Raw genomic sequence first — 25221 nt, forward strand, 5'->3', positions numbered from 1 at the left:
CATTCTTCTCTCTATACACCTCCTATATCGAGTAAAAGCCTTATAAAATTTGACCATTTGCTTAGAAACATACCACCACATCATTGTCAATGCTTACGAGTGTATAACATGTTTCCTATCCAGTCAGAAGATAAAATTCAATACACATGTATATGTGGAAACTAAAGCAAAAGAGGAATTCCAGTATCATCATCACACTCCCAGGGGTTGTGATTTCTGGCGCTTCATGTACTGGAGGATTGGCTCTTTGACCTGCAACAGAAGGGGAAATGGTCAATTGTCTTCATATATACAACATGGACTTTTCACCACTATTCATGTCAGCAGACATTTTTAATTACGGGAAGCCAATTAGTGGTAAGGAACTCTCGAGTATACCGTGCTTGTTTTTCTGGTCCGCTTATCTTGGGTAGATCTGCTACAGATAAATCCGTCGATCTCTTCGCGGTACTTTCTGTTGCCATTTGCTCTGTTTTCATTTCCTGGCACAACACTCTCTCTTGAAGCAACTGGCTGGACAGTTCCCAAAGTAAATTGACAGTTATGTATGAAACAGTCTGTAGTAGTTCCAAGTCAAGAACATAAATTCGAAGACAAGCTTCATGAAAGCACTTACTTCAACCCTGCTTGTGGGAGTGTTTCCTAAATCCTTTCTCTTAGTAACTGTCTGTTCACTCCTTGTTGAACCATTTAGAATTGTATCAGATAGTACCTTCATTCGTGTTTGTTCTGATCCAATGGAGTGGAGGACACCACATGTGGACATGTCCCTATCTTTATTCCCTGACAACAAAATCAGTAGCATTTTTAAGGCGTCATGGCTAAAATAAATACTTTTTGAGTTTTAAAAATCTTCGATAATTATGTACTCATCTTTGAAATACCTAAATGACTTGACTTGCTAATCAGTTCAACGGTATCGATGTCCTGATAAGTTAAAATGGGTCAATGCAGAGTATCGAGAAAGATTCAAAACATTAATTTGATTATGGAGTAAAAAGAAATCTTATTATAACTACCATAGCATCATTATCCAAAGCGTTCCTGACTTCAATTAGCTTTTTCTCAGTCATATCAGAATGAATAACCCGTTTGCCTAAAAGATGAAAACGTTAGTAGACCATCATATTAGTATGGCAAGCACATTTTTAAATTGATTGCAACTGTTCTCACCCAGCCTTCGGGTGCCTTTGGCTTCAACAAAACCATCTCGTGTCATTTTATCAATTATCTTGCGCAAAGTGGTCTGGTTGGCTTCAAGCTTGCTCTGAAGCTTTGCAACTGTCACATATTTCATTGGAAGTGCATGATACAGAGCCTGATAAAACAATAAAGTAAGGATAAGGCAAGCAATACACTTAGATGATGAATGTAGATTATGTAGTTAGTATACATATATCATAACCAACAAAGCCAATTTTAAAGATATTCTAACGAATAATTTCCATAATGCATTCAACCACATAGATGCAAGATTTGAAATCACCTTCATGTACATGTAATCATCAACATGCTGATCTTTACCACCAACCGGGACTGTTTGACCATCTACTTCTTCTTTAACAAGGCTAAATTCATAGTCAGACTTCTGGCCTCGTGGAAGTGTCATAAGGAAAAGGAGTCGGAGCTAAGAACGAGAAAAATATAAAGATAAACGTGAAACAAAAGTGAAAACTATAATTAAACCTTCTTCCTGTTAATGATATAAGTGTCACTTCCTGATATGGACAGAACACCTTCTTTGGCAAGCTTATCCATGATATCTGAAAATATTAATAAAATGAAAGTATAACGCAACCGAAATGGTTAAATATTTTTTATGAATTCAAGAATAGGTGCCTTTCTCTTCAAATTTCATATGAACCGAGAGTTTCCTTTACCTTCAATCAGCACCTGCATATAGGGTTTAAGATGTAATTTATTAGCCAGTTGCACTATCATTTTACAATATTTTGGGAAAAATACCCTAAAATGAAGACTAAATTCTTACCAGTGTGACATCTGGGAAACTTGACAGAACATCAGTAAGTTCAATAGTATCAGTGTGGCGGCTAGTTATCCAATCCTTTACACGGGACAATTGTTGTTCATCTTCAACTGGATCTTGAGTATCATCTGCACAGCATAGAACAGATCATTAATCCCCTCCTAGTTATTTGTTTCAAGAGCCTAGAAGCTAGTAATTCTTTAGAAACAAAGGAAGAAGAAGAATAAGAGAAGTAATAAGAAATACAATAGAAGAAATAGCTCATCAGTCAGCTCAATATTCAAGTTCAAATTTTTGTCTCTTTTCTTTTTGAAGATTGCTTTTCCAATTCACATATGTCTAATTTTGTTGAATACCTTCTTCAACCATGCCATTATCTTCTTGTTGTTGTTTATCTGTCAATAAATGTATTGTTACTTCCATCAGTAACTCAATAATGAAAAGATATCAGCAAGTCAGATGTATCGCAACAAAACAATAATCACAAGTTTATATTATATTTCTTTTATTCTTACCAGCTGGGGCAACTATGTATTGATCGTCTTGCAAATTATCACCCTGAGAGTGAAAACAAATCTTATCGTCTTTCCATTTAATTTATGAACATGTAAATCAACTTTGAATGATTACATATGGTAGTAAAATCATCAGTTTACCTCGCTGTCAGAATCAGAATACCCATCCCGTTGCAAAGACCCTGCTCCTAAGCTCACTTCATCATCTTGACCGTCTCCAATTTCATCCTCACAAGGATCAAGCACACTTTTAACCTGTAGAAACAATTTACAAAACAATCTTGGCCCGATATGTCAACCACATAAATTTCCAGCTACTCACAAGATTTTCCCATTCCTTTACCTTGAGAGCTAACACAAAATGCTTGCTGTTTACATTCCCAACCTCCATCTTCAAAGGACTTTTGGTCCATGGATTATGAGCTTCCTCCTCTGTGCAGCCTCTGAAAAATGGAGGCTCATAATCTGCTGGCTGCATTTTCAGACAACTGTGTTACCGTTCCTTTAACACTTATTTTCTTTGGAAAAGAAAAAGATTATAAAATGCTTTCTTCGACTATATATGTCTAAAGAAGAACAATATATGTAACTAGTCAACAAAAGTCGAAGTGATAGATTAGCAAGGTTACAGATATATGGAATTTATAACCAATTATTTGCTATACTTAGCGCTAAAAATATTTTGAAACAGATAGAATGCAGGAAACTGAAAAATACAAAAGCAGTTGAAAAGGGACATACCGTTACATTGTCATAGTAGAGGAGCTTCATCAGTATGGTTCGCTGAAACAAATATTCAATATCTAACCGTTAGTATAAAAAATATAAATATATTTTCTAGAACAATTACATAACAAGTGAAAAGGCAAACATCTTGCAAGAACTAGAGCTCAAATTAGATTTACCTCTTCAGGCATCCTATCTAAAGTTCTCATCAGTTGAACTAGTGTCCGGACCATTTTACAAGCAGAGCTCCTGGAAATTAATATGTTCCACAAGTTTGGAGACTAAGACCTTAACAAAGACAGAACGAATGACAAATTTCAAATAAGTTTGTGATTGGAGTAACCTCATCTGGTTAGGAGTAACTTCAACTGTAGAGTTACACTTGAATGTTCCACCTTGTTTCTTGTTTCCAGTACGATTGATATTCATTGACACCTCCTGGCTATCAGAATCTGAGTAACTGAAAGAAACTGCAGGCACAGTATATTCTAAAAGATCAATTCTCTGAAAAACGTCATGCAAAGAAAAATTATAGACATACCAAAGTTATTTAAATTCGACTAAAATAGGATTTGGTTCTACAGGGAGTTACAGAAATTGAATATAAAGCAGTATTTTCACCGAATGAGCTACTAGGCAGCCATGGAAGCACAAATATTTACTGTAAGGTCCTTGTTACTAAGCACGCTCAAGGCAGATGACATATAGTACAGTGTCATAATATAATCTTATGCTCAGAAGCTGTAAATTCCACAGCATTATTGAATTTAATCAAGTGTTTAGAGCGATAAAAATTTCGGTCGGAAAATCTCACATGCATATTCCTCAATCATTGGTCCATCTACAGCTTCACATACGCAGAACAAAAGTGTCTTCAGGTACTTGTTCTGCAGCGCATCGTATACACCTGAAAGATAAAATTTAAGGCAAAAAATTGCAAAAATACAATTTAACAATCATACCGAAATTGAAATCGGCTAGACTATCCGTACCTTTCTCCATCCAATCAATAAGTCTGCGTGACTCTGCATCCATTGGCATAAGCTTTTTGATCTTCATCTCTGTTTGAGATTTCAAAATTTCGAAGAAATATCAGCACATAATAACTTCACAAAAATCACGGAAACTTCAACAATATCTTAAGTCATAAATAAATTTACCTAAAGCAGGAACATTCTTATCGTTAAAATACTTCTCCGGGAAGAGGCCTCTGATGTAACTGATATTGAATATAGCAATGCGGAGCAGGTTTCTCGTCTGAGATTAGATCAGATAACATCACAATAAATAAGATAATTATCAGAGATGAAAAGGATCTAAGATCATCAAGCTAATGCGATTGCGGTTATCAGATTTGAATATGAACTACGAGGACGAGATTCTCAATTAGATCATTAACTGTGATGATTCCGAGAAAAGACAACAGGCGGTAACAGAAAGTTTACATGAAATATGATCTGCTCTAAAATTCAGCAAACTAGAAAAGAAAACGGGCGGTAACAACAACAACTAGGAATCGCTACCAAGATCCTTACTAAAGTAGCAACAAAATTCAAAAAAATCCGATGAGCGAAAGCTGATTACCAGAAGAAGAGAGTCCTGCTCAGTGATTTCTGCTTCCTTCACTTTCTGAACAACAACCTGAAGAAAACAACGAAACAGTCGGTACGTGCAGAGAAATGACGATCACGAAGTATTCACGTCTAGTTCAGCTAGTTTCCTATGCTCACCATGGTTTCGGCGTCCACGGATAAAATCCAGAACTGTATCGGAGACACAGAGAGAGAGAGAGAGAGAGGAGAAGAAAGCTCTCGGAATGTTTGCGTTTTTGAAAATTTGAAACTACAGAAATGTGCAAATGTGGCGGGACAGAAAGATTTAGAATATTTATACACTGCTTCAAGCAACGTTTACATGGCATGCGAATCGCATTGAGGAAGGAAATGTCTGGAAGAGTGGTTGCAGTTATTTCATGCTAGAGGGGTATTACCGTCATTTAGCAGATTGGTAGGAGCAGTAGTCTTATGGACTATTGAGATGGCGTCAATGATTTTGTAACAGAAATCGTTCCCGTAGTAGCTCGTTACGTTGTGTGTCCCACACCCTCTCTAAAGGCTCCACGTGCCCTTGGGCCGTACAAATCGAGCTGTTAGGATGCAAGTGTGCTAACCTTCACCAGTCTTATATCCCATTTTAGTTTTTAAGAAAAATTTCAATTCCATTATTTTGCAGTAAAAGGGTACAATGTGGACCGACATTTAAAGCAACATAAATAATAATAATAATAATATATAGAACAATTGAAAATTATTAAGGGTTTTATTTCCAAGTTAAATCATATTATAAAGAGATTATGCAACCACCCTTGTATAAGAAGTTTCCAACTATGATATGATATCTCCCTCTTTCATGCTGAAACCACATAACTTCACGACAAACATGATGTTCCTAAAGGTAAGAATTCTAACATTACAAACAAAAAACCAAGACCATATCCATTGTAAAACTGCCGATTCACATTGAAGCTATCAATCCTAAAAGGTTTCAGCTCTATTTGGATTTAGAGGGTAAACAGCTGCGGCTATTTTCTCTCGAAGGTTGAACTTCTTTGCAATCAACGGTCGAACATCTTCCACTCCAACCAAGCTCTCCAAAAATGGAAGCAATGAAAGCAACTCTTTATCTGAACGATCATCAAACCAGCTTTCAATTGGTATTCCGTTGTCCACTTGGAACCCGAAGGCCTGAAGGAAAGGCAGCGTAAAAAGAGAGAATGTGTTCATGTTTATATATCAAGCACAGAACGAGTGGTTTTTCCCCCTTTTATTTATTTATTTTTTTATTTTCTAATTACTGAAGTTGGGGGAGCAGGGGTTTTAAAAGAGTACCTGTGGAGAGTTGTCAATTATGATCACACGTGCCAAGTCACGACCAAGAATTGATAAATCCTTGAGGTAATTCCCCTCCACAAAGACACAAGAATCACGATAAACACGATGACGAAATATCTTTCTTTTTGGATCAAGCACATTTAGAAGCTGCTCCGCATAAATACTTTGACTAGCTGTAAATATAATAATCTCAAAAAGACTCGAAACCCTGTCCAAAAAATCTCTAAGATGGGGACGGCAACGAACATAGACTGTGTGCTCCTGGAGATTAAAATTTACAGGAAATGTGAAGTCTGCATCATCACAGGGCTCCAGTGTAGAATGCACCAAAGTTTCTGCAGATTAGAAGTCACTCTCAGCACACAAAAACATTTGACACACTCGATAAGATAAACAGATAATCCAATTGAAAGGACCGATTGGAACTAAATAAAATTTTAATTTCAATTTGACTGCCACACAGAATCCACATCCACTAATATTCAACAGTAATTCATACTCAATAAATCACAACTTAATGGAAACACTTCAGGACTGATAACTACACCCTAACTAAAATTATTAACTAATAAAGATAAGTAGATAATTAGGAGTTAAATATCTCTCTAAAGGCAAAATAGACTACAAGATAAAAGTGGCTTAAGAGAGAGAGAATATGGATAAAGCGGAACAAGAAATAGTTTACTGTAACATCAAATGCCATACATTCAGGTGTGTGGAAGGATCACAACTTTCTAAAGATTTCAATCGTAGTTATATGCAGAAAGTCAAAAATTGAAAATTTATCAACATTGTTGTCGGTCTCACCGTCTAAGTCCAAAACAAGAGTAGTAGGAGGGCAACTCCGTGTCTGTTTAGGCAGCAGCATGGGCCGAAAAGTTGGAACAACTGAAGATAAGTCAGGCAAATTCTTAATGAAGAAATAAGGATCAAAATCATCAAATTCCTCGTAGTCATCATCCTCCACATAAACATCAGTAGACATAGGATCCTGACCATGCTCATCAACACATTCTAGCTTAGAATTTTTCATGGCAAGATATATGGCTGAGACTTCAGATGAAAGATTTGCTCCCTCTACATCTGCAGTATGATAAACGTTTGCATCATTGATACCTATTATAAGCATACAGTCATCACATAAATGTAATAATTTTCAGATAATACTTGTAATTTGTCTATATTACCAGGACACATTATATTTATTGAGAATGCACTCTCATTGTAGTTCTTCTCATCTTCAACAATCATATCAGAAGTCTCTTCACCAACATGAGTCTTTGGCGCATCAATCCGTGAATACTTCTTCTCATGATCTTGATGGAAATGGTCTCCACTTCGAAAGAATTTGACAAAATCAACTACGGAAAAGAGTAGTAAAAACAAAAGTATAGGAAATTGAACTTAAAAACAATATGTGGGAAGCATTGAAACACAATTACATAATTATGTTTTACAAGTAGAAATCAGTATTCCATCTACCTCCATTGGTTGTTTCCCCGCCAAGATGTTTAGCTACATGAAAGGCAGGAGAAAATATAGTTTCTAACACATGCTCAGCATTTCCCTGACTACAAGCCTGCCATATAATTTAAATTTTTCAAGAGAATATTGAATTCATAAACATACATATATATATATATAAAAGTATTTTTTTTTTTTTTGATGTTGAAATATCTCATTAGACATGATGATGATTTTATGAGTAATCTCAAACACAAAGGTGGTTATATAACTGAACCTCTGCTGACATAAATAAGCCACGGCTACCCAATTACCTTATTATCCATAGAATCATCATGACTTGTATCATGTCCCAGACAAGCATCAGATGTCTGCTCACGCACAAATTCATACTTAGCATTCAAATTTGCTGCATTGGCAAGATCCTCATTCTTCTTTAGAAGAGAAACAGCTGAAAGTTGCAGATAGAAGATGATAGTTGAAATAAATCAATAGTTGGGATGTCCTTATTAAAGAGTAAACATTTTAAAACTGAAGTTTAGCATTTGGTAGGTTCGCCTACCAAGTTTCTGCTTTCTTGTTGAAGATGTAATCAGTTCAGTGACTTTCTTTTCTACTACTTGTACATTTTCAGGTGTTTTTCTCTGAGCCCTAGAAACCTTCATTCCAGCATGGTCTCGGGCAGCAGCTCTTCCAGAACTCTTTTTCTTGGTTTGCATTTCCACAATGGCACGAATACCCAAATCTTAAGATGGCTGTAAGTGCGACCTTGACTTCAGCAAAGCACATTTAAAATCAGAAATAGCAGTTTCTAAATTGGGCAGCCTGTTTATAAACAACATTCTAAGTTCCTAACAGATGAGAATGTCCAAGAAAACCAAATAAATCAATCCATTATTTCCAATTTACAACCTAAAATATACATGGAATATTCAAGACAAATTCAGATTAGCACCCAAATATTGTACACCAATATTTAGCTAAGAACAACAAAGCAAAATGGAGCATATATAAATCATCATACAAAAATATAATTTCCAATAAGCTGTAAAAGATGCACAAAGAATAAACATGAGCCATATGCATAACAATGGAGAAAATATAACAGCAAAATAAGGATAAAATTTAAAAATAAAAAGAGCTACACAACCACAGAAAAAAAGACATGATATACTTAATTCGTAATATGGCTTAAATTTTAGTTAATAGCAAAATTTTAAGAAAAAAGCATCGAACCATCTCTTTAACATTACTAATGGAAAAAAAAATTGCAATGCCTGTACTTAGGATAATTAATCGGAAACATTTCCAACATTACTAATGGACCAAAGCTTGCCAAAAGCTCCTTAGGTCCAATTCTGACCGCTATTGACCAGATACGACTACAGATTGAATATCAAGGATAAAAGATAACTCAAAATTTCAAGCCTAAGAAAAAAAAAAAAAAAAAACAATAATCAAATCAAAGCGGCAAAAGCGCTCTCAAACCAATACCCAAATTTTATACATCAATGTCCACTCCAAAATCCGAATATGTGAATGGTAATGATAGAAAGAACTTCTGTGCTCAGAGTTCCCAATGCCCTGGTTATTTTCATATATTTACAGAATTATCAACTCTGAAATGACAAGCAAGAGACATTGAAAAATCCAAAACCCAGAATGACCCAAGCCACGCCAAACTAACTAAACCAAACTTCGATCCCCATGCAGTAATCGAAGCTCCATTGCTGAAATTTGAGAATTCAAAGCAAACTAATCCAAAAATTTACAACAAAGCTAAAGCAACATAACCCTAGATTCTAGCTTAAAACTTGCAAAATGAAAAACCAGAGCTAAAGAAAACCTTAAATGGTAAAATATTCTTACCGGAGCAAAAGTATAACTATAGACCATCAGCCAAATAGAAGACACAGTAACTATTCCTGCAACCAAACAGTAAATAAGCTCACAGAAAGAGAGAGCGAAATACAGAAAAAAGAAAGCTAGTGTAGCTTGAGAAAACGAAGCCCTAAAAATTCGATTACCAATAGAAGAAGAAGACGAAGCAGGGGCTTTGGGTTTTTAGGTGTTTTGGAGGTTTTCCCTCCAAACAATGCGAAAAGAGAGGGAAAATTCGGAGGGATCGAAAATTATTTTTGTCTGAAAAAAAAAAAAGGGGTGAGAGGATAAAATAATTAGGCCTGAATTTTCTCCGAGAATTTTTCGCAATTTTTTGATTTTGTTTTTTTTTTTTTTTTTTGGAATACTTTCTTTGTTCTTATAATGGAGTTTACCAATGATTTACATACGCGTCGTTGCAGGTCTAGATTCTAAACTCGCTATAAATAATTGACACGTCAACAATTATGGAATTTAAACGGTTAAGATCGAGTGTATATATATTGAGTACCTTTGAAAGTGAGGCAATACATGTTCAATCCCTTTCTTAAATTTCGAAAAAGGAGTCAAATATGCTTAATTTATTTTTCATAGGTCCCTCCTTTATCTGAAATTATGAATTTGGTCATCTATCGGTTGATAAATATGGAAGAGCCAGTCTATTCCAACAAATTTCACATTTTTGTTCCCCTATCTCGTTTATTTTTGGGTTTATGCAACAAGCCTGATCAACTTCTTTTTTTTTTTCTTTTTTTTTTTTTCTTATCGAGTAATTTTACAAATTAAAATAACACCAAATCAATTTAAAAACCATATTTTTGTTAGTATATCAAACTCAATGCCAAATCAAGTTTTGTCCTTTATATTTCTCCATTTCTCCATTGATCTTACTTTCATATTTTGCAAATAAATATGACTTTTTTCCCAAATTGGGCAAAAAAAGGCGATAGTTTTAAACATCAAAATAGTAATTATCAAATTACAAGATAGAATATGTATTGTGATATATATATATAACTGTGAGTTAACTCTCATATTAGATCTTTGATATTAGATACCGAATTAATAACATTATTTCATTTTTTATTTTTTAATATTTTTAGTTTATTATAGTTTAATTAAAAAATAAATAGATTGTTGATCATAGTTTAGATACATAAATAATTGCTTTCCAGCTAGTAGTTTTTTCTTTTGCTGGTAAATTGTTTTCCAGCTAGTTTTCTTGCTTGGTAAACTGTTTTTCAGCAAGTTAGCCAAATAAAGAAGTGCTTGCTGTGCAAATTAACAATTTTCCATAGAAAAGGATGTGAGAACCATTCGAGTTAATAGTGTATAAAAATGAAACATACATGTAAATGGCAATCAAACACTTGATGATAATTTTTTTTTTTTGTTTTTTGGGTCCTAATTTAATGAACATTTAAAAACGAAAAAAAAAAAAAAAAAAACGACAAATATATAATTGGATAGAGGGGGAATAATTGGAGGGTCTACTAGACGAGCACATTTTTATCCCAACGTTATACTAAAACCTCTATGAACGAATATCCATAAGATTTTGAAAAATTATTCATTTAAAAAAGTATTATTTGTCATTTATTATTAATTTAAAAAGAATTTTATATTATTTTTGAGAAATAATTTTAGTATCTATGTAATATAATATGTATTAATAAAGGAAAAATCAATCATGCATGGCCAAACCTATAATCACAGAATTTGTCATCACATAATCAACAAATAAAGAAAAAATAATTAATAAAAAATTTCACCATATAGAAAAATCTACTAATGAAAAAAATCGCAATAATATGCAAAGAAGACCATTGTTGAATTAGCTAATTGATTGATATTTATTTATGGAAAACTATTTCTAATTGTGGACTAATTAATCAATTTTTATTTAAAATGTTATTTCCTTTTTTGTTACATGTAAAAGCAAAAAAATTTAGAGGCATATTTTAGAAAAAAGATAAATTGAAAAAAAATAAATAAAAGCCATTAAATAAATTTTTTTATTATGTATGATAAATATTTATATATTATTTATTTTTTACAAGTTTAATAAAATATTAATTTATATAATTAATAAGTCATAAAAGATTTTTAAAATAATTATTATCATATGCATTTAATGAAATTTATTTGTTTAGTACACTGAATCAAATTGAGATCGAACAATTTTGTTTATTTAGTGAGATTCTTTATTTATCGAGATTTTATTATACAATGAAAAACCAATGACAAATGAGGCCTTAAATTTGCCAAAAACATTCCTTCAAACTGGTTGAGATATTTAAATAAATAAATAAATTTGGTTGAGAGATAGTGTGAACTCAAACCTTATGTATGGTACATCTTAATTTTTTGAGATAGTTTAGCCATAAAAATTGTTGTTTCTCCATGTAACAATAATTATGAGTTTGAACTTTCATATTTTGGATGATTAAAGGAAAAAAAAATACATATGTCATATCGTATGGTTTGGAGTCGGTGACCACAAATTTAATGTATTTTATTTACATTATCATCACTAAATAAGGAAATTAAATAAAAATTCTCAACATTAGACTGGTACACATAACCGTGCATGGTAAGTTCGATTCTTTGGACAAACGAAATATAGCAGACAAAGAATTGACATGTAGCAATAGAGAATGCAGAATTGCTATAAAAGTAGCATATATATATATTAGTCTTCCTTATTCAATTTAATATCTAAGGATGGATAAATGGTACGGTGACACACCTTATACGCATTTTAACTTCATGAAATGCTACGTGGCGGGTCCCAATTCAATCAGACAATAGATTTGTGGAGCATTAAGATTCTAGTGAAAAGAGTTTTTATGTGAATATATATATATATATATATATTTAAAAAAAAAGATCGAAAATAAAAATAAAAAACAAAGGGGGGCTAAATGGGTTAAAGCTTGATGCTGCGAGGGGGGAAAAAGCAAGAGATTTGGATCTAAAAAGCCTAAACTTTAGGTGATGCGCCTTAAAATATCTTTACATTATGTGCTAGTTTAAGAAACATGATTGGTCCAAAATAGCATATTCTAAATATTATTTTGTGTAACCAAATTGCACATGATTAGAATAAGATGACTTTTAATAAGGATATCATTGTGGGTCACATATATTATAAAAAGAGAATACAAATAAATAATTTTTGTATTTAAAGGGACTTAGTTTTTTTTACTAGTGTACAACCTCTCGTCATCGATCCGTACTAAGGAAGCAGCCTCAAAACCCTTGGCAAAAAATAGAATGCCTTTGGGATTAAGGTTTAAATACCAACTATTAAATAAACTCAATATATACATTAAGGTTTAAATACCAACTATTAAATAAACTCAATATATACTTTTTTTTAATCAAATGGGACTGGCTTTAGGGAAAGAGGAAGAAAAAGACGTAAAAGGTGAATGTTTTTTAATTAATTAATTAATTAATTTATTCTTTTTTTTTGGGGGGGAGGGGGTGTTGACAGAAATAATTGGTATTTGAAAACCATTAAAGAGGGAAGCAAATGATGAATAATATAGTGCGAAAAGGATTATAAGTGTGTGATATTACCAAGTGATCAGAAATGGATAAAACAACTGGCCAAATGAGGTAGCATATTCTATGAATATATTATGGTCATTTTGTATATTGTTAATGCCTGAGCGTGGGTTGGTGGTGGGACATTGCAAGCAAAAATTGATTTATAGGTGCTACTACTTTAGTTGGTTGCTCCTAAAGACTCTTTTCTTGCTTCCTCCATTTTTAAATGTCTTTTTGGAAAACAATCTTGATGTAATCTCCGGATTCCTCACTACCTACCAGCTGGTTTTTCTTCACTTTCTGCTTCTATATATATATACACACACACACACACACATAACTTTCATACTTCCTTAATGATCTAGAGGAAACCCAAATATGATTACAGTACTCAGTCGCACATCAACTAATTAACAATGTCATTAGAAATAATGTTTAGTAAACTAATTTTTGAACATATATAACAAATCTTATTATATAATTTTTTTGAAAAATAATCTACATTTTATTGTCATGTTGTTGTAAAGTAACATTTCATTTTACATGACTTCTATAAATATATATAAATATAAATATAGATATAAATATAGATATAAATATATACATATATATATATATATATATATATATATATATATATATATATATTTTTACACTGAGGGAGGAAGAGTCAAAATGAGAATGAGATTCTATGTTTGGGAAACAGTGGCTAAGTGTCTGTGAGAGGACTCATTTTGCATCACTTAGTAGTATTTTTTATGAAGAATAGACAATATTTTTTTACTTTAAATTAATGTGGTGGCATGCATATATAAGTTACAATAATTAAAATATATTTATATAAAGGCAAAAGAAGAAGATATACGAAGAAAGTAAACATCAATCATTCATATTTTCAATACAAAAAATTAGATCATGACCTGCCACTTTCTCAAATTCTAAGGAGATCGATAATAGACTCATGGGCAGTGCGTATAATTTCTTTCCTTAAATATCTGTTTGTAAGCTTACATTTTTCTAATCGATAATATCCATTTTCAACTAAATATCCGTTTTGTATGGTTTCGTTGTGACTAGGATTTCTTTCTTTCATTCTTTAGTAAAATCAAATAAAACACTAGTGACTTCACCAATAGCTTCCATAATACACTAAATAAAATTCCAAGAGTCATAATTAATGGTTTTCTCTAAACCCTATACAGGGCAGAAACTGTATATGGATCATTAGCAACTTGACTTAATTGTTTATGTTTAATATCCCTACTTTGCACCACGTTTGTCGTACGTGGATTGTTTTGTTTTGGTGGATCAGAAAAGAAATTATCTGGTCTAAAAAACTATATAAATTTATAAGATATATTACACTGTATACATTTGAGGTTTCTCTTAATTACAACCAGATACCTTTATAAAGTTATAAAAATATAAACACGAGGGTATCCAATTATAATAAAAAAAACTTTAAAGGTGTGTAATGTAATATACTCTAAATTTATATTACAAGATTAATGTTTATATGTGGAAAAAGTCCGGTAACAAAACCATTGGTTTATCAATAAGTATACCAAATTTGTATCTCATAAATATAATACCAAATTTGTACCTCAACATTTATGATATTAAGAAGAAAAAAATACATTGCATCATTACTATATACACTTTTATATATGTATATATGTATATATATATATACATATATGTATATATATATATATACATATATATATATATATATATATATATGCAAAAACGGTAGCCCCACATTTGCTTTTGGAGCAACTTGCCCTAATTGCTCATGCATATTTACCCGACCCCTTGCTATCCTAGGACATGTCTCATCTCATCTATTACCCCAAAAAAAAAAATTAAAATAAAATACACACGTGTCTCTTCTCATGCATGTGGCTTCATCGCCACGCCAACCTAAGTTTTTGGATATGGACAAAAACTTATATACAAATGTTATATCAATGATATATACTTCCAAATGTTATATCAATGATATAGTACTTCTGCCATTTACATATAATTAAACATTTAACATTGGCTTAGTTATATTTTGGTACATTTCAGTTTCAAAATATTACAACTTAGATTTTTAATTTAAAATTCACCATATTAAATTTGTTATTCTTTATTTAATGCATATTGATCCAATTATTATCAAATTCTTCAATATGAATTTAATAAATGATTATGTTTGATTAGAATGCTCCACATAGTACAATAAAGTGAAAAATATCTAATTTACATGCTGTTTAATAATATAATTGGTTTTTTTTTCTTCCTATATATATATAATTTATTTATCTCAAATGTTAGTTAGTTGTAGTTAAAGCTTGTTGGATATATAAACTAACTACAAGACTAAAGAGGGAAAAAAAAAAAAAACATAAATAACTAATTCAATACAACTTCAAATTGTGTTTGTATTTTATTTTGTATTTTGTATTTTTTTTTCTTTCAAGTTTACAATTATTTAAGATATCTAACAAACTATAATTAGCACCAACTAACATTTATGTAAGCAAATTATATGTCATAACCCATACGGGCCATACTTCACCGCACTAAGGGTTAAAAACCATAACTATTATATTTAAAGAAAGCTTAATGTACATCACATAAAAAATAAAAAATAGAGAGCTCAATAATAAGTTTTAAAACTGGTTTATTGTAATATCCTAAAATTAAAGAGTAACAAAATACAATTGGCCTTTTAACAGGGTCGGTCTAGAAATTTGAAGTGCCCTATACAAAATTCAAAAAGGCGCCTTTTTGTTTTGTTTTTTTATCTATCTATCTATCTATCTATATATATATATATATATATGTCTCTTCCAAAAAGCTATTTTTATATATTTTCATCTATTTTTATTTCTCAAAAAGTTATTATTTTTGGTCTTCAACTAATTAAATCTAACTAAAATATCTATTTTCTTTTTTTATCCAAAATTTTATAGAAAATAAGATATAAATAAATTTTTATTAATTAGTTTTGGTGATATTTACTACGTACTATTATATATGTTGCCCTAATCATATTCAACTATATTTAATTGTAATTTGGGCTTCAAGAAAAAAAAAATCTTATTAATATGCTGTATTCTCTACAAATATATTTATATATATATATATATATTAATCTAATATTTACATATTTTTTTGAATCATTTTATCGCCAAATTTTAGGCTCTTTAATTTTGACAAAATTTAATTACATCTAAATAACTCTTTAAATAAATAAATAATATATATATATATATATATATATATATAACCTATTATATGTCTATGGTTATGATGCCCCTATGACTGTGAGGCACTATACGTACGCACATTTTGCACACCTTTGGAACCGAATCTGCCTTTTAACAAATTATTTTGTGAAATCTACATATTTATATATATATATATATATATACACACACACACACACACACTGTATTTTGAAATTGCATATAATTATAGGACATTCCGCTTGCATTATACATGCTTATTGGCAAAAATAGGGGTGACATACTAGTATAGTCGTTGCAGATAAGTTTTCTCCTTTGGAGCTAAGGTGGGATTAAATTCAACCATAAAATATAGGAATTTGTACAACTTCCAATGAAAAAAGCTTTAAATTTTCTCAAACTGTTTTTTTTAAACATATATATATATATATATTATTAGCAGTGGGGAAATTCAAGCTTAATCAATTATTACCCCCAAAAAAGCAGTAGTTTTTATCACTTGGGAAATACAACTTAAAAACTTGCAACTTGGATAAATATTAATCTAGAGTTACAGAGCCATATTTATATATCGCAGAGGATATTTCATGTTTGAGGTTTCAGAGTTGAGTCCCTTCTTAACCCCACGGACAGGTCACACCCAATACAGTCAGCTAGCCAAACCTATAATTCTTAAGTCCATACACACCCTTAAATTAATCAGCTTTTCCAGATTTTTTTTTTTTTAAATTTTTTAATTTTTTATTTATTTTTATTTTTTAATTTTTATTTTTGTGGTAATAAGCTCTTGCAGATTCTTCTTCAACTGAATCACTTCCTTTTTACGAGCTCGCAGTGCCTCAACGAGGAACCGCTAGACAAGCCAGCGGTGTCTTCATTTCAAGAGAGAGCCTTAGACACTCTGAAAGATCCACAGGCTGAGCTGGAAACCACCTGAATTGTTGGAGGAGCCGTGCGAGCCATAAATGCACGGTGGCTAAGCCTAGTGCCTTTCCAGGGCATACTCTGCGACCCGATCCAAATGGTGCGAGCCGAAGATCCGAGCCCATTATTGACACGTCCTCTTCAATAAATCTCTCTGGCTTAAAGGCCCATGGGTCTTTCCAGACAGATGGATCGTGGGTTATGGCCCACATATTCACCATTGCTGTAGTGCCAGCTGGAACGAACACCTTGTCTACGTAGACATCATGGATAGCAAGTCGGGCCCATGAGAGTAGTGGGCCTGGTGGGTGCATTCGGAGGACTTCCTTGACTATAGCTTGGAGGTATGGAAGATTGGGAATGTCGGAGTCCCGCACGTGCCTTTCTCGGCCAACGCACGTGTCAATCTCTCGCTGGACTTTTGCTTGGATGTCTTGGTGTAAAACAATTCGTGCCATTATCCATTCAAGAAGAATAGCAACTGTGTCTGTCCCTCGGAATATCATTTCCTAAAACAATTAAATTCCACACAAAAAGAAAAAAAACAAATTAAGGAGGGCATTTAATGTAGGTATAAAAATAATATGCTTGTTACCTTTAATACGTAAAGATCCGAACAAAATAGAATTTTAAAGCACACTAATCCTAGTATTATTAAAATTATTATCGCCCACATAATGACTATGAGCACTTCACTATGTTGGTCATCAACCTATTTTTGTTTTTTCGGCTTTTAGGCAATCCCATCCAGGTTTAATGGCTTGGAGTACTATCCACATTTAATTATTTTTAATACGTTTTTTAACATATTATTTATCCACTGATGTTTTGATTCGATTCTGCGAATAAGGTTAGCTAGCAAGATCAAAAACGATTAAACTTGCATTATGCCTTCCACGTTCTCCTTCCATCTTAATTTATTTCTCCTGAGACTTTTGGGCTCTCTTGGTGTGTTTGTATGTGTGAGGTGGAGCTGATGAGGGATGTCTTCTCTAAGTAAATTTATGATTTTTGAACTTTTTCAATCAAAAAAATACTAAGTCGCGCACATATATGTAGACCCTGTATATGAGCAGATTATGGTGTCATATCAAGGTGATTCTATCCGAATCTTATAGACTTTGGACTCACTTTTTCCTACTGAGATTGACTACACGGGTCAACAACGTTTTTGGGTTTGTTCCCTCGAGACATAATTGCACACCACCGCAGACATATGGCAAAGAAAGTGAAAAAAACAGAGAAGACTTTTTTCATTTTTTTTTTTTTTAATACTTGTAAACACAACAAATGCCATTTTGATTCTAATTAAGATTAGGATTTGACTTCAACTTAATCGTTTTCTTCAACTTCTAACAAGGTTCGAATATGTATACGTATCTTCTTTAACCTACCAAACAAAAATAATAATAATAATAATAAATAAATAAATAAGCAGAAAAATAATAAGAAACCAAAAAAGAAAAAAGCAATTGAGAGAAGAAATTATTACAACCTAAAAATGAACATATATAACCTATCAGTCCTGCTATGATGGATAAATTTACTCACGTTATGGTTGACGATTTTTAATTACATACGATTCATAAATTAGTTATTTAAATTATATATAAAATGATATAAAATATCTATTTTAGTTCATTATAATAAAATTTTATAATAATTTTTAAAGGAATAAATAAAAATAGAGAGAGAGAGAGTTTTTACCCATAACACAGCCACCATATCCGAATCGCTTAATTGTTCCTCTACCGGCAAGCTTAGCAAAGCGCTAAGAAAGTCATTCCCACGGCCGAAATTTCCTTCTATTTTTCTCTCTTCCACTATTTGACCCACCACAGTGTTAACCTTAGCTGCTAATACGTGACACTTTCTTTTTAAACCATAGAAGTCCAAGAATCTCACAGGAAAATAGTCCTCCCAATTAAATCTAGAAATCAAATCGTAACCTTCTTTCACCATGTGACCCAGTTCAACCTCCGTTTCAATACCTAAACGGCTACTGAAAACACTCTCAAGTACATTAGTTAGAGAACCCTTCTGAAAAATCCCTTTCAACCCCACAGTTCCTCTCTTCTCCATCTCCGCCGAAACGCTCATTAGCATTTCGTCGATGACTCGCCGTCGGATCACCTCCAGTCCAGATATTCTACGCGGTGAGAACATGTGAACCGCGGCGATCCTACGAAGCTGACGCCAGTAGGTCCCATTAGGAGCGAAACCAATAGCACGCTCGAACATCAGCAGCCGAGCAGAATCCTTAATCGGACGGTCGGAAAACGACGAGCCGCCGAGGATTTCTTTGGCTGTTTCAGGGTGGCTGCTGATGATGACACGAGTGGAGCCGAGACTGAATGGCATGAGCCGAGTGGCTTTGAAATAAGCCGCCAAGTTGGCCAACTTACGATGAGCAAGAGAACCGGCCATTTCGGGTAAATTACCGAGAACAAACCAACCAATTGGACCTCGGAGTTTTGGAGTAGTTGGAGAGTTTTTAATTTCATGGTGGGTTTTGAACGACCATGCAAAGCCTCCAGGGACAAGGCAGTGGTTTAGAGAGATAAAGAAGAAAAAGGAGAAGAGAAAAAAGAGAGTGAGAGTGAAATTAGTATAATTATAATTAATATTCCATGGGGTTCGGAGTAAATTAATGGATCCAAACAAAAGGAATAAGAGACAGATGTTAGATGATAGAATGAGGATGATGAGGGTTTTCATTTTCATCATATTGAACTGAAATGGGGAATGATAAGTGGGAAAAACAGATATTAAAAAGCTTAGAGGAATTGTCTAGAGATGGACATTTGTCGTGAGGAATCGCATGAAGAGATTTGTATAATATATAGAGAAAATTTGGGGCAAAAAGTTTAGTCGGGTTAAGAATGTGGACTGGGGTCAGTTTTCTTAACCATGGTTAAGCATTTTTTTTTTTTTTGTTTTTTTGGTTCTTGTTTTCGTTTTTTTTTTTTTTTTTTGGGCACACGTACTACCTTTTGCCTGCCTAGCCTCGTGTTGTGTTTTTTCTTTTTTCTTTTTCCAATATATCAAAAATCCCCCATTCTCGTATTTTTCCACTTGATGGGCTTTTGATTTCAGTGTCGGTTTTGATTTATGTGAGATCCGAAAATTTATCCTTTTCTTTTTAGCGTACAAGTTGTTCTTGTTCCACGTGTGAGATTTAGGAAATTATGTGTACATATAGAGTCTTTCTTTTCCAATATCCTGACAAAAATTCATGCATGCCGATCCTGATTAAAAAGAATTTTATATGCATTTAAAAGTCATGTAATAAGAGAATCTATAATTTTAATAATAAAAGATATTTATGCTGTAAATGATAAAAGTTTCATGTCTACAATTTTAGATTAACATTTAAATTATAATTATTGATGTATTCAAAAGATAAACAACTTGTGACATTAATAATTTTTATTTAATTATAAAAAAATCCTTGATAAAATATGAGCTATATAGATAAACTAAAATTATAATATTATAATCATATGAATTAAAGAACAATTTTTTTTTGGAAGTTTAAATTATACAAATTTAGACGACAAGAAAATGATAGTAAACTACTGCCAATCTATCGTTCATGCACTTGGAGCACAGCTTCCCATTTTTCATTTATGATTTTTGGTGCTACGAGAATTGGTGTCGTGTTTCCAAAAGCAAAGCACGTGTAGAAGGAAATGGAGAAACGTTTTGTATAAATCGAAAGGAAGCAAAGGTTGTCGTGGTCTGGTATATATTTGTCCCATTGCATATTGTGGAAGCCTATTTTAGGTGAAACACATTATGGAAACCTTTGAGAATAAAAACGAGTATAGACAATCAAGAGTCATTGAATCTCGTTTGGTTACATGCATTTTAATTTTTTCCACACTCGATTGTTGAATGAACAAAAAAAATTGAAAAACGCCAAAACAATTTAATCATAAGCAACCAAAAAAAAAAAAAAATTTGATTATATTGGAAATTTCATGTCGTTTTCTGAGATTAAATTCACAATCAATCATATATAACTGCATTATTAGTAATTAATTTGCAATATTGCAGGACGAACAATTTTGAGAAAAAAAGAAATAAAGATAACGAACCAAAGCAAGATGATGGTAACAGAGACAAATTTTAACTTAAAATTCAAGGAAAACCAATCTTAAATTGTTTTATAGCTTAAGTCTCGACTCAGATGGCAATAAAGTGGAATTGATAAACCATTACATAAACCCTTATCTTTTTTATCTTTTTTTTTTTTTTTTTTCAAAAGGAAAAAAACGAAAAAAACAAGGAAGTCATGATGTTGTTTCTCCTAGCACACCCTAAAAAAAAAAAAAAAAAAACACAAATTTAGTTGCCAAAACAGGGTAAAAAAAAAAATCAACCAAAATTGGAGAGTAAAGGTCTAAAAAGCTAAAATACTCGAAAAATAACGAGAAGGCCTACTGATTGATCAACCAATGATACGAGACGGCCCTACTTTAATATCTAAGAGCTTCTCATGATGAGCTGGGTAAATAATGGTAATGAGATCATAGATTCTTCTTTTTTTATTTTCATTTTTGCTCCTCTTTTATTTTATTTTATTTTTTCTTGGGCCAGCACAGTATGTTACTTTTCAGTGCAAAGCAACTTGGAGGGGATAGTTAAAAAACCTTTTCTTTATCAATCTCTAGTACAAGTTTCTTTTTTACATGCATATGTATCAACGACATGTGTAGTGTACAGAAAAAATATCAAGGAACTCTTCCTGGTTCCCAATAATTAAGTGAAGCACATTCGCAATGTCATACCTGGAATAAACAAAAACCAATATTTTTGCTTCGTACTTTGCTCACTTTTTCTCTCAACTCGACACGCCATGCTTTATGTCCAAACCGGACCCTATTCCATATCTATCTCCCCTATCTTTCTGATTTTAACGTGGAAAATGACATCCTTAACTCCCAAGTTTGTCAAAACACACAGACACAATAAGAAAAGCAAAAGCAAAAACAAAAAACACAAACACCACAAACAAAAACAAAAGTGAAAAGAGAAACTGGGCCGCTACTTGCAGCACGGCGTTTCAATCGTACTGTAGCATGGGCCTTTTTTTAACCTGAGTTGGGCACCAAAAAAGGCCACGAAGCTGAACTTGAATCTTATCCCCGGGCCCTGCCTGTACATTCTTTCTTTTTCTTTTTCTAACTCTACATGGATATTAAATTTATGCTAAAGAAACAAACGAGATTTGTTGCTTAATTGGCTAATCCGTGCGTTAAAAGCATATAAGATTACAAATAAACCTAATAAAATTTTACACGATACGATAATATGATATAAACCCATACAATAATTTATATATATAGATTGACAATATTGTATCGGATCTATATCAATATCAATCAATAAGACATAATAAATTAATGAATTTCACCATAAATCCATTAGATCCATTAAAAAGGATATTTGAATCAGTATATAAATTTTATAATATTAAAATAATTTAATTTATTATTAAACATATATTAATCTGATCTTTTTTAGTTTAATTATTAAAAATTTAAAAACAAATAAAAAATTTTGTAATTTTTTTTATAAAAAATAATATTTTATTATTACAAAACTAAATAAAATTTAAATTTTTTAAATTTATATTTATCGTTAATAGATTATTGAGTTAGGTGACGGATTTCACAATAATTTATCGAATGAGTTCAAATTTATCTATTTTTATACGAAAGCTTAACAGATCATATTTGGATTAACTTAATTCTATACAAATACGATACAACATGACACGAATATGATTTAACACTATACGTTGCCAGATCTAATTATAAATAAAGCATTAAAATAGCATATACCTAAAAATATCATGAACACGATTTAACACTATACATTACCATACCTAATTATAAATAAAGCATTAAAATAGCGTATACCTAAAAATATCACGAACACGATTTAACACTATATGTTACAAGACCTAATAATAAATAAAGCATTAAAATATCACACTCTGCACAGTGCTAGTTCGAACGATTTTTGTGTTCACAGATCAATTTTCTGGTACGATTCAACTAGTACACAAAAAAGATCTTTAATCTTCTGTATTCCCCAAAAATAAAAAGAAAAGAATCTTCAATCCTATCTTAAATTAATCCCCCACTCTCATCCATGCGCAATATAAAGATTTAAAGTCCACTAATTATATTATATAAAAGCCTTTGTAAAGCAGAAACCTGATCCGACACATTGTGTTATCCACTACCAATAACTAGCAAGCGCAAATTCACAGAAACTTCAAGATTATGTTATACAATGTTTTTAACCCATAATAAAGGATATAATCCTCCTCACCGACATAAAATTTACTCGAGAGGGAAAAAAATGGAAACTATCAATCTTAAGAAGATTCCGTATTAACATTAGAAACTTGAATCTGGTTGACCAAACAGAGGCTGGTGGAGTTAATAATTGAAAGGTTTCCTATACAATTGGAGCTTAGAATCAAAGATGCATGGATCATATTAAGGACTGAAGCAGAAGAGGACTAACTTATAATTAAATAGAAGAAAAGAAAAAGAAGAGGCGTGGCCATCTCTCCGTCCGCAAAGTTTCCATAAAAATGTATTTGCATTGATTATAAAATAGGAGTACATGAAGCATGCCTGCAGAGAATATTGAGCACTCCATAATCTCCAATACAAGTGTAGCCTAATGTTACTGGACGAACGTAACAAATTAATGGCCTATGAGAGTGATTGAAAACAAATCTCGGACAAGGGCTACCAATAGGGATCAACCAACAGGGAATAATTTAAGAGGAATTATTAAAAATAAATGTCAAAGCAGCTGGCCTTTGCAACCAAGAGAAAAAAATAAAATATACATATATATATATATATATATATATATACATTCCTTTAGCAGACCCGACTTGGGTGTATCTATTAAAATAATACCCCAAAAAAGCCAACCAAAGTGGAATTTCTTTGCTAACTTTTGTCTTAAACATTATCATGCTAGTTCCCAAAGCTCACACATCAACCACAACCACTCTGCATATAAGAAAATGAAACTATTTTTGGGTCCAACGAGATTTCTTTCCACTAATGGTAAGGCGTCCAACACCAATTCGACAGCTTACCCACCACTTCATTCCATTAAGAGAATATGGTGGACCTAAAGTAGCAAAAATTCCTTCGTTCTAGCTACCGTGGATAAACTTTTATATATTTAACATGAATACCCACCAGCACAGACCATCCTCAAGAGAGTTCCTCCTAGCTAAATTTCACCAATCAACAGACTGGAATATAGAAGCCTTTCTCACCCCTTCGTCTGAGAAAGAGCTAGGCTCTTGTAGACAGACTACGTAAAGGGAAACTTGCTTTCAGCTTAATTAATGGCTTTAGTCAACCATTATCACTACCACATAGACAAACCGGCTGAAGATAATGCAAACTAGAAATCTTAGGCAACAAATTAAATCACAGAGAAATGGGGAAAACTTTTATAAAAAGAAGATAAAACATGCCTCCAATCACTAATTTTAGGACCATGCCAATAAAGATGTAAAGGGTATAATATAAAACTAGATGTTCAGGATCACAACTACGCACAGCAGAAATGTAGATGCCCTCAGTAATAAAAAAAATGACAGCTTTCGATCTACGAGTGGCCAAAAATATAATCTTTTAAATGAAATTTCTTTGATGGCTAATGATTGGTCATGACCACAGGTTTTTGAAAGAAATACGTTCTGTGCTAAAAGAGGAAACAAGCTACGTTGTTTAGAAATTGGATCCCACCTCATAGGAGCCAAATAAAACGAAAAGCGGCAGCATAAAGAAAGCTTTGACAACATGTACCACTGCTTTATTCCCCCAAAAGCATCGTGCATCTCCACTTTTAGCAGATATCTTTTGCAGGACTTTAGACATGTACACTATTGAATGATAGGAGGAAAAGTAATTATTTTTCAGTAGGTCTCTATAAAATCAATTATTAGAGGTGGACAACTAATTTCTACGAATAGAACGAGAATACAA

At 32.3% G+C, this 25221-nt stretch overlaps 3 protein-coding genes across 7 annotated transcripts; all 3 read right to left on the reverse strand.

Annotated features, from left to right (window-relative positions):
• Positions 1-27: 27 nt before the first annotated feature.
• LOC107406841 (meiosis-specific protein ASY1) lies at positions 28-5391 on the reverse strand. Of its 2 annotated transcripts, XM_048462134.2 has the most exons (23): positions 5219-5391; positions 4959-5070; positions 4813-4869; positions 4389-4485; positions 4221-4289; positions 4043-4135; positions 3572-3698; positions 3408-3477; positions 3244-3285; positions 2846-2974; positions 2644-2757; positions 2503-2545; positions 2344-2382; positions 1991-2115; positions 1881-1893; positions 1687-1763; positions 1487-1588; positions 1174-1318; positions 1020-1096; positions 885-927; positions 617-783; positions 379-513; positions 28-252 (listed from the first exon to the last, which is right to left on the reverse strand). In XM_048462134.2, exons 2-23 carry the CDS (start codon positions 4959-4961, stop codon positions 193-195), a joined length of 1827 nt encoding a protein of 608 aa, XP_048318091.2. In that variant the 5' UTR covers positions 4962-5070; positions 5219-5391; the 3' UTR covers positions 28-192. The 2 variants fall into 2 exon arrangements, with proteins under 2 accessions (XP_048318091.2, XP_015869539.3); XM_016014053.4 differs by having other exon boundaries at positions 4959-5391.
• Positions 5392-5522: 131 nt separating this feature from the next.
• On the reverse strand, positions 5523-9825 carry LOC107406835 (uncharacterized). Of its 4 annotated transcripts, none has more exons than XM_016014043.4 (9): positions 9611-9825; positions 9453-9508; positions 8146-8338; positions 7898-8034; positions 7602-7698; positions 7307-7480; positions 6927-7202; positions 6117-6454; positions 5523-5972 (listed from the first exon to the last, which is right to left on the reverse strand). In XM_016014043.4, exons 3-9 carry the CDS (start codon positions 8300-8302, stop codon positions 5763-5765), a joined length of 1389 nt encoding a protein of 462 aa, XP_015869529.1. In that variant the 5' UTR covers positions 8303-8338; positions 9453-9508; positions 9611-9825; the 3' UTR covers positions 5523-5762. The 4 variants fall into 4 exon arrangements, with proteins under 4 accessions (XP_015869529.1, XP_015869528.1, XP_015869526.1 ...); XM_016014042.4 differs by having other exon boundaries at positions 8146-8351; XM_016014040.4 differs by having other exon boundaries at positions 8146-8356.
• Positions 9826-16723: 6898 nt separating this feature from the next.
• Positions 16724-20001, reverse strand: LOC107433991 (cytochrome P450 78A5). Its single transcript, XM_016045399.4, has 2 exons — positions 18890-20001; positions 16724-17691 (listed from the first exon to the last, which is right to left on the reverse strand). Exons 1-2 carry the CDS (start codon positions 19907-19909, stop codon positions 17098-17100), a joined length of 1614 nt encoding a protein of 537 aa, XP_015900885.1. The 5' UTR covers positions 19910-20001; the 3' UTR covers positions 16724-17097.
• Positions 20002-25221: the final 5220 nt, after the last annotated feature.

The sequence above is a fragment of the Ziziphus jujuba genome, chromosome 12, assembly GCF_031755915.1.
Source record: "Ziziphus jujuba cultivar Dongzao chromosome 12, ASM3175591v1".
Classification (NCBI taxonomy): domain Eukaryota; kingdom Viridiplantae; phylum Streptophyta; class Magnoliopsida; order Rosales; family Rhamnaceae; genus Ziziphus; species Ziziphus jujuba.

Bases quoted from the DNA above. Each gene is read 5' to 3' on its own strand.
- LOC107406841 (XM_048462134.2), bottom strand. The intron at 1,589-1,686 runs GTTTAATTATAG...CCACGAGGCCAG, and splicing joins ATATCATTAACAGGAAGAAG to AAGTCTGACTATGAATTTAG. The intron at 1,097-1,173 runs GTGAGAACAGTT...TTCATCTTTTAG, and splicing joins CAAAGGCACCCGAAGGCTGG to GCAAACGGGTTATTCATTCT.
- LOC107406835 (XM_016014043.4), bottom strand. From the start codon at position 8,302: ATGCAAACCAAGAAAAAGAGTTCTGGAAGAGCTGCTGCCCGAGACCAT. The intron at 7,699-7,897 runs GTAATTGGGTAG...ATTATATGGCAG, and splicing joins ATGATTCTATGGATAATAAG to GCTTGTAGTCAGGGAAATGC. The intron at 7,203-7,306 runs GTAATATAGACA...ATCATACTGCAG, and splicing joins AATAAATATAATGTGTCCTG to ATGTAGAGGGAGCAAATCTT.
- LOC107433991 (XM_016045399.4), bottom strand. From the start codon at position 19,909: ATGATGAAAATGAAAACCCTCATCATCCTCATTCTATCATCTAACATC. The intron at 17,692-18,889 runs GTAAAAACTCTC...TAATTGTTTTAG, and splicing joins ATATGGTGGCTGTGTTATGG to GAAATGATATTCCGAGGGAC.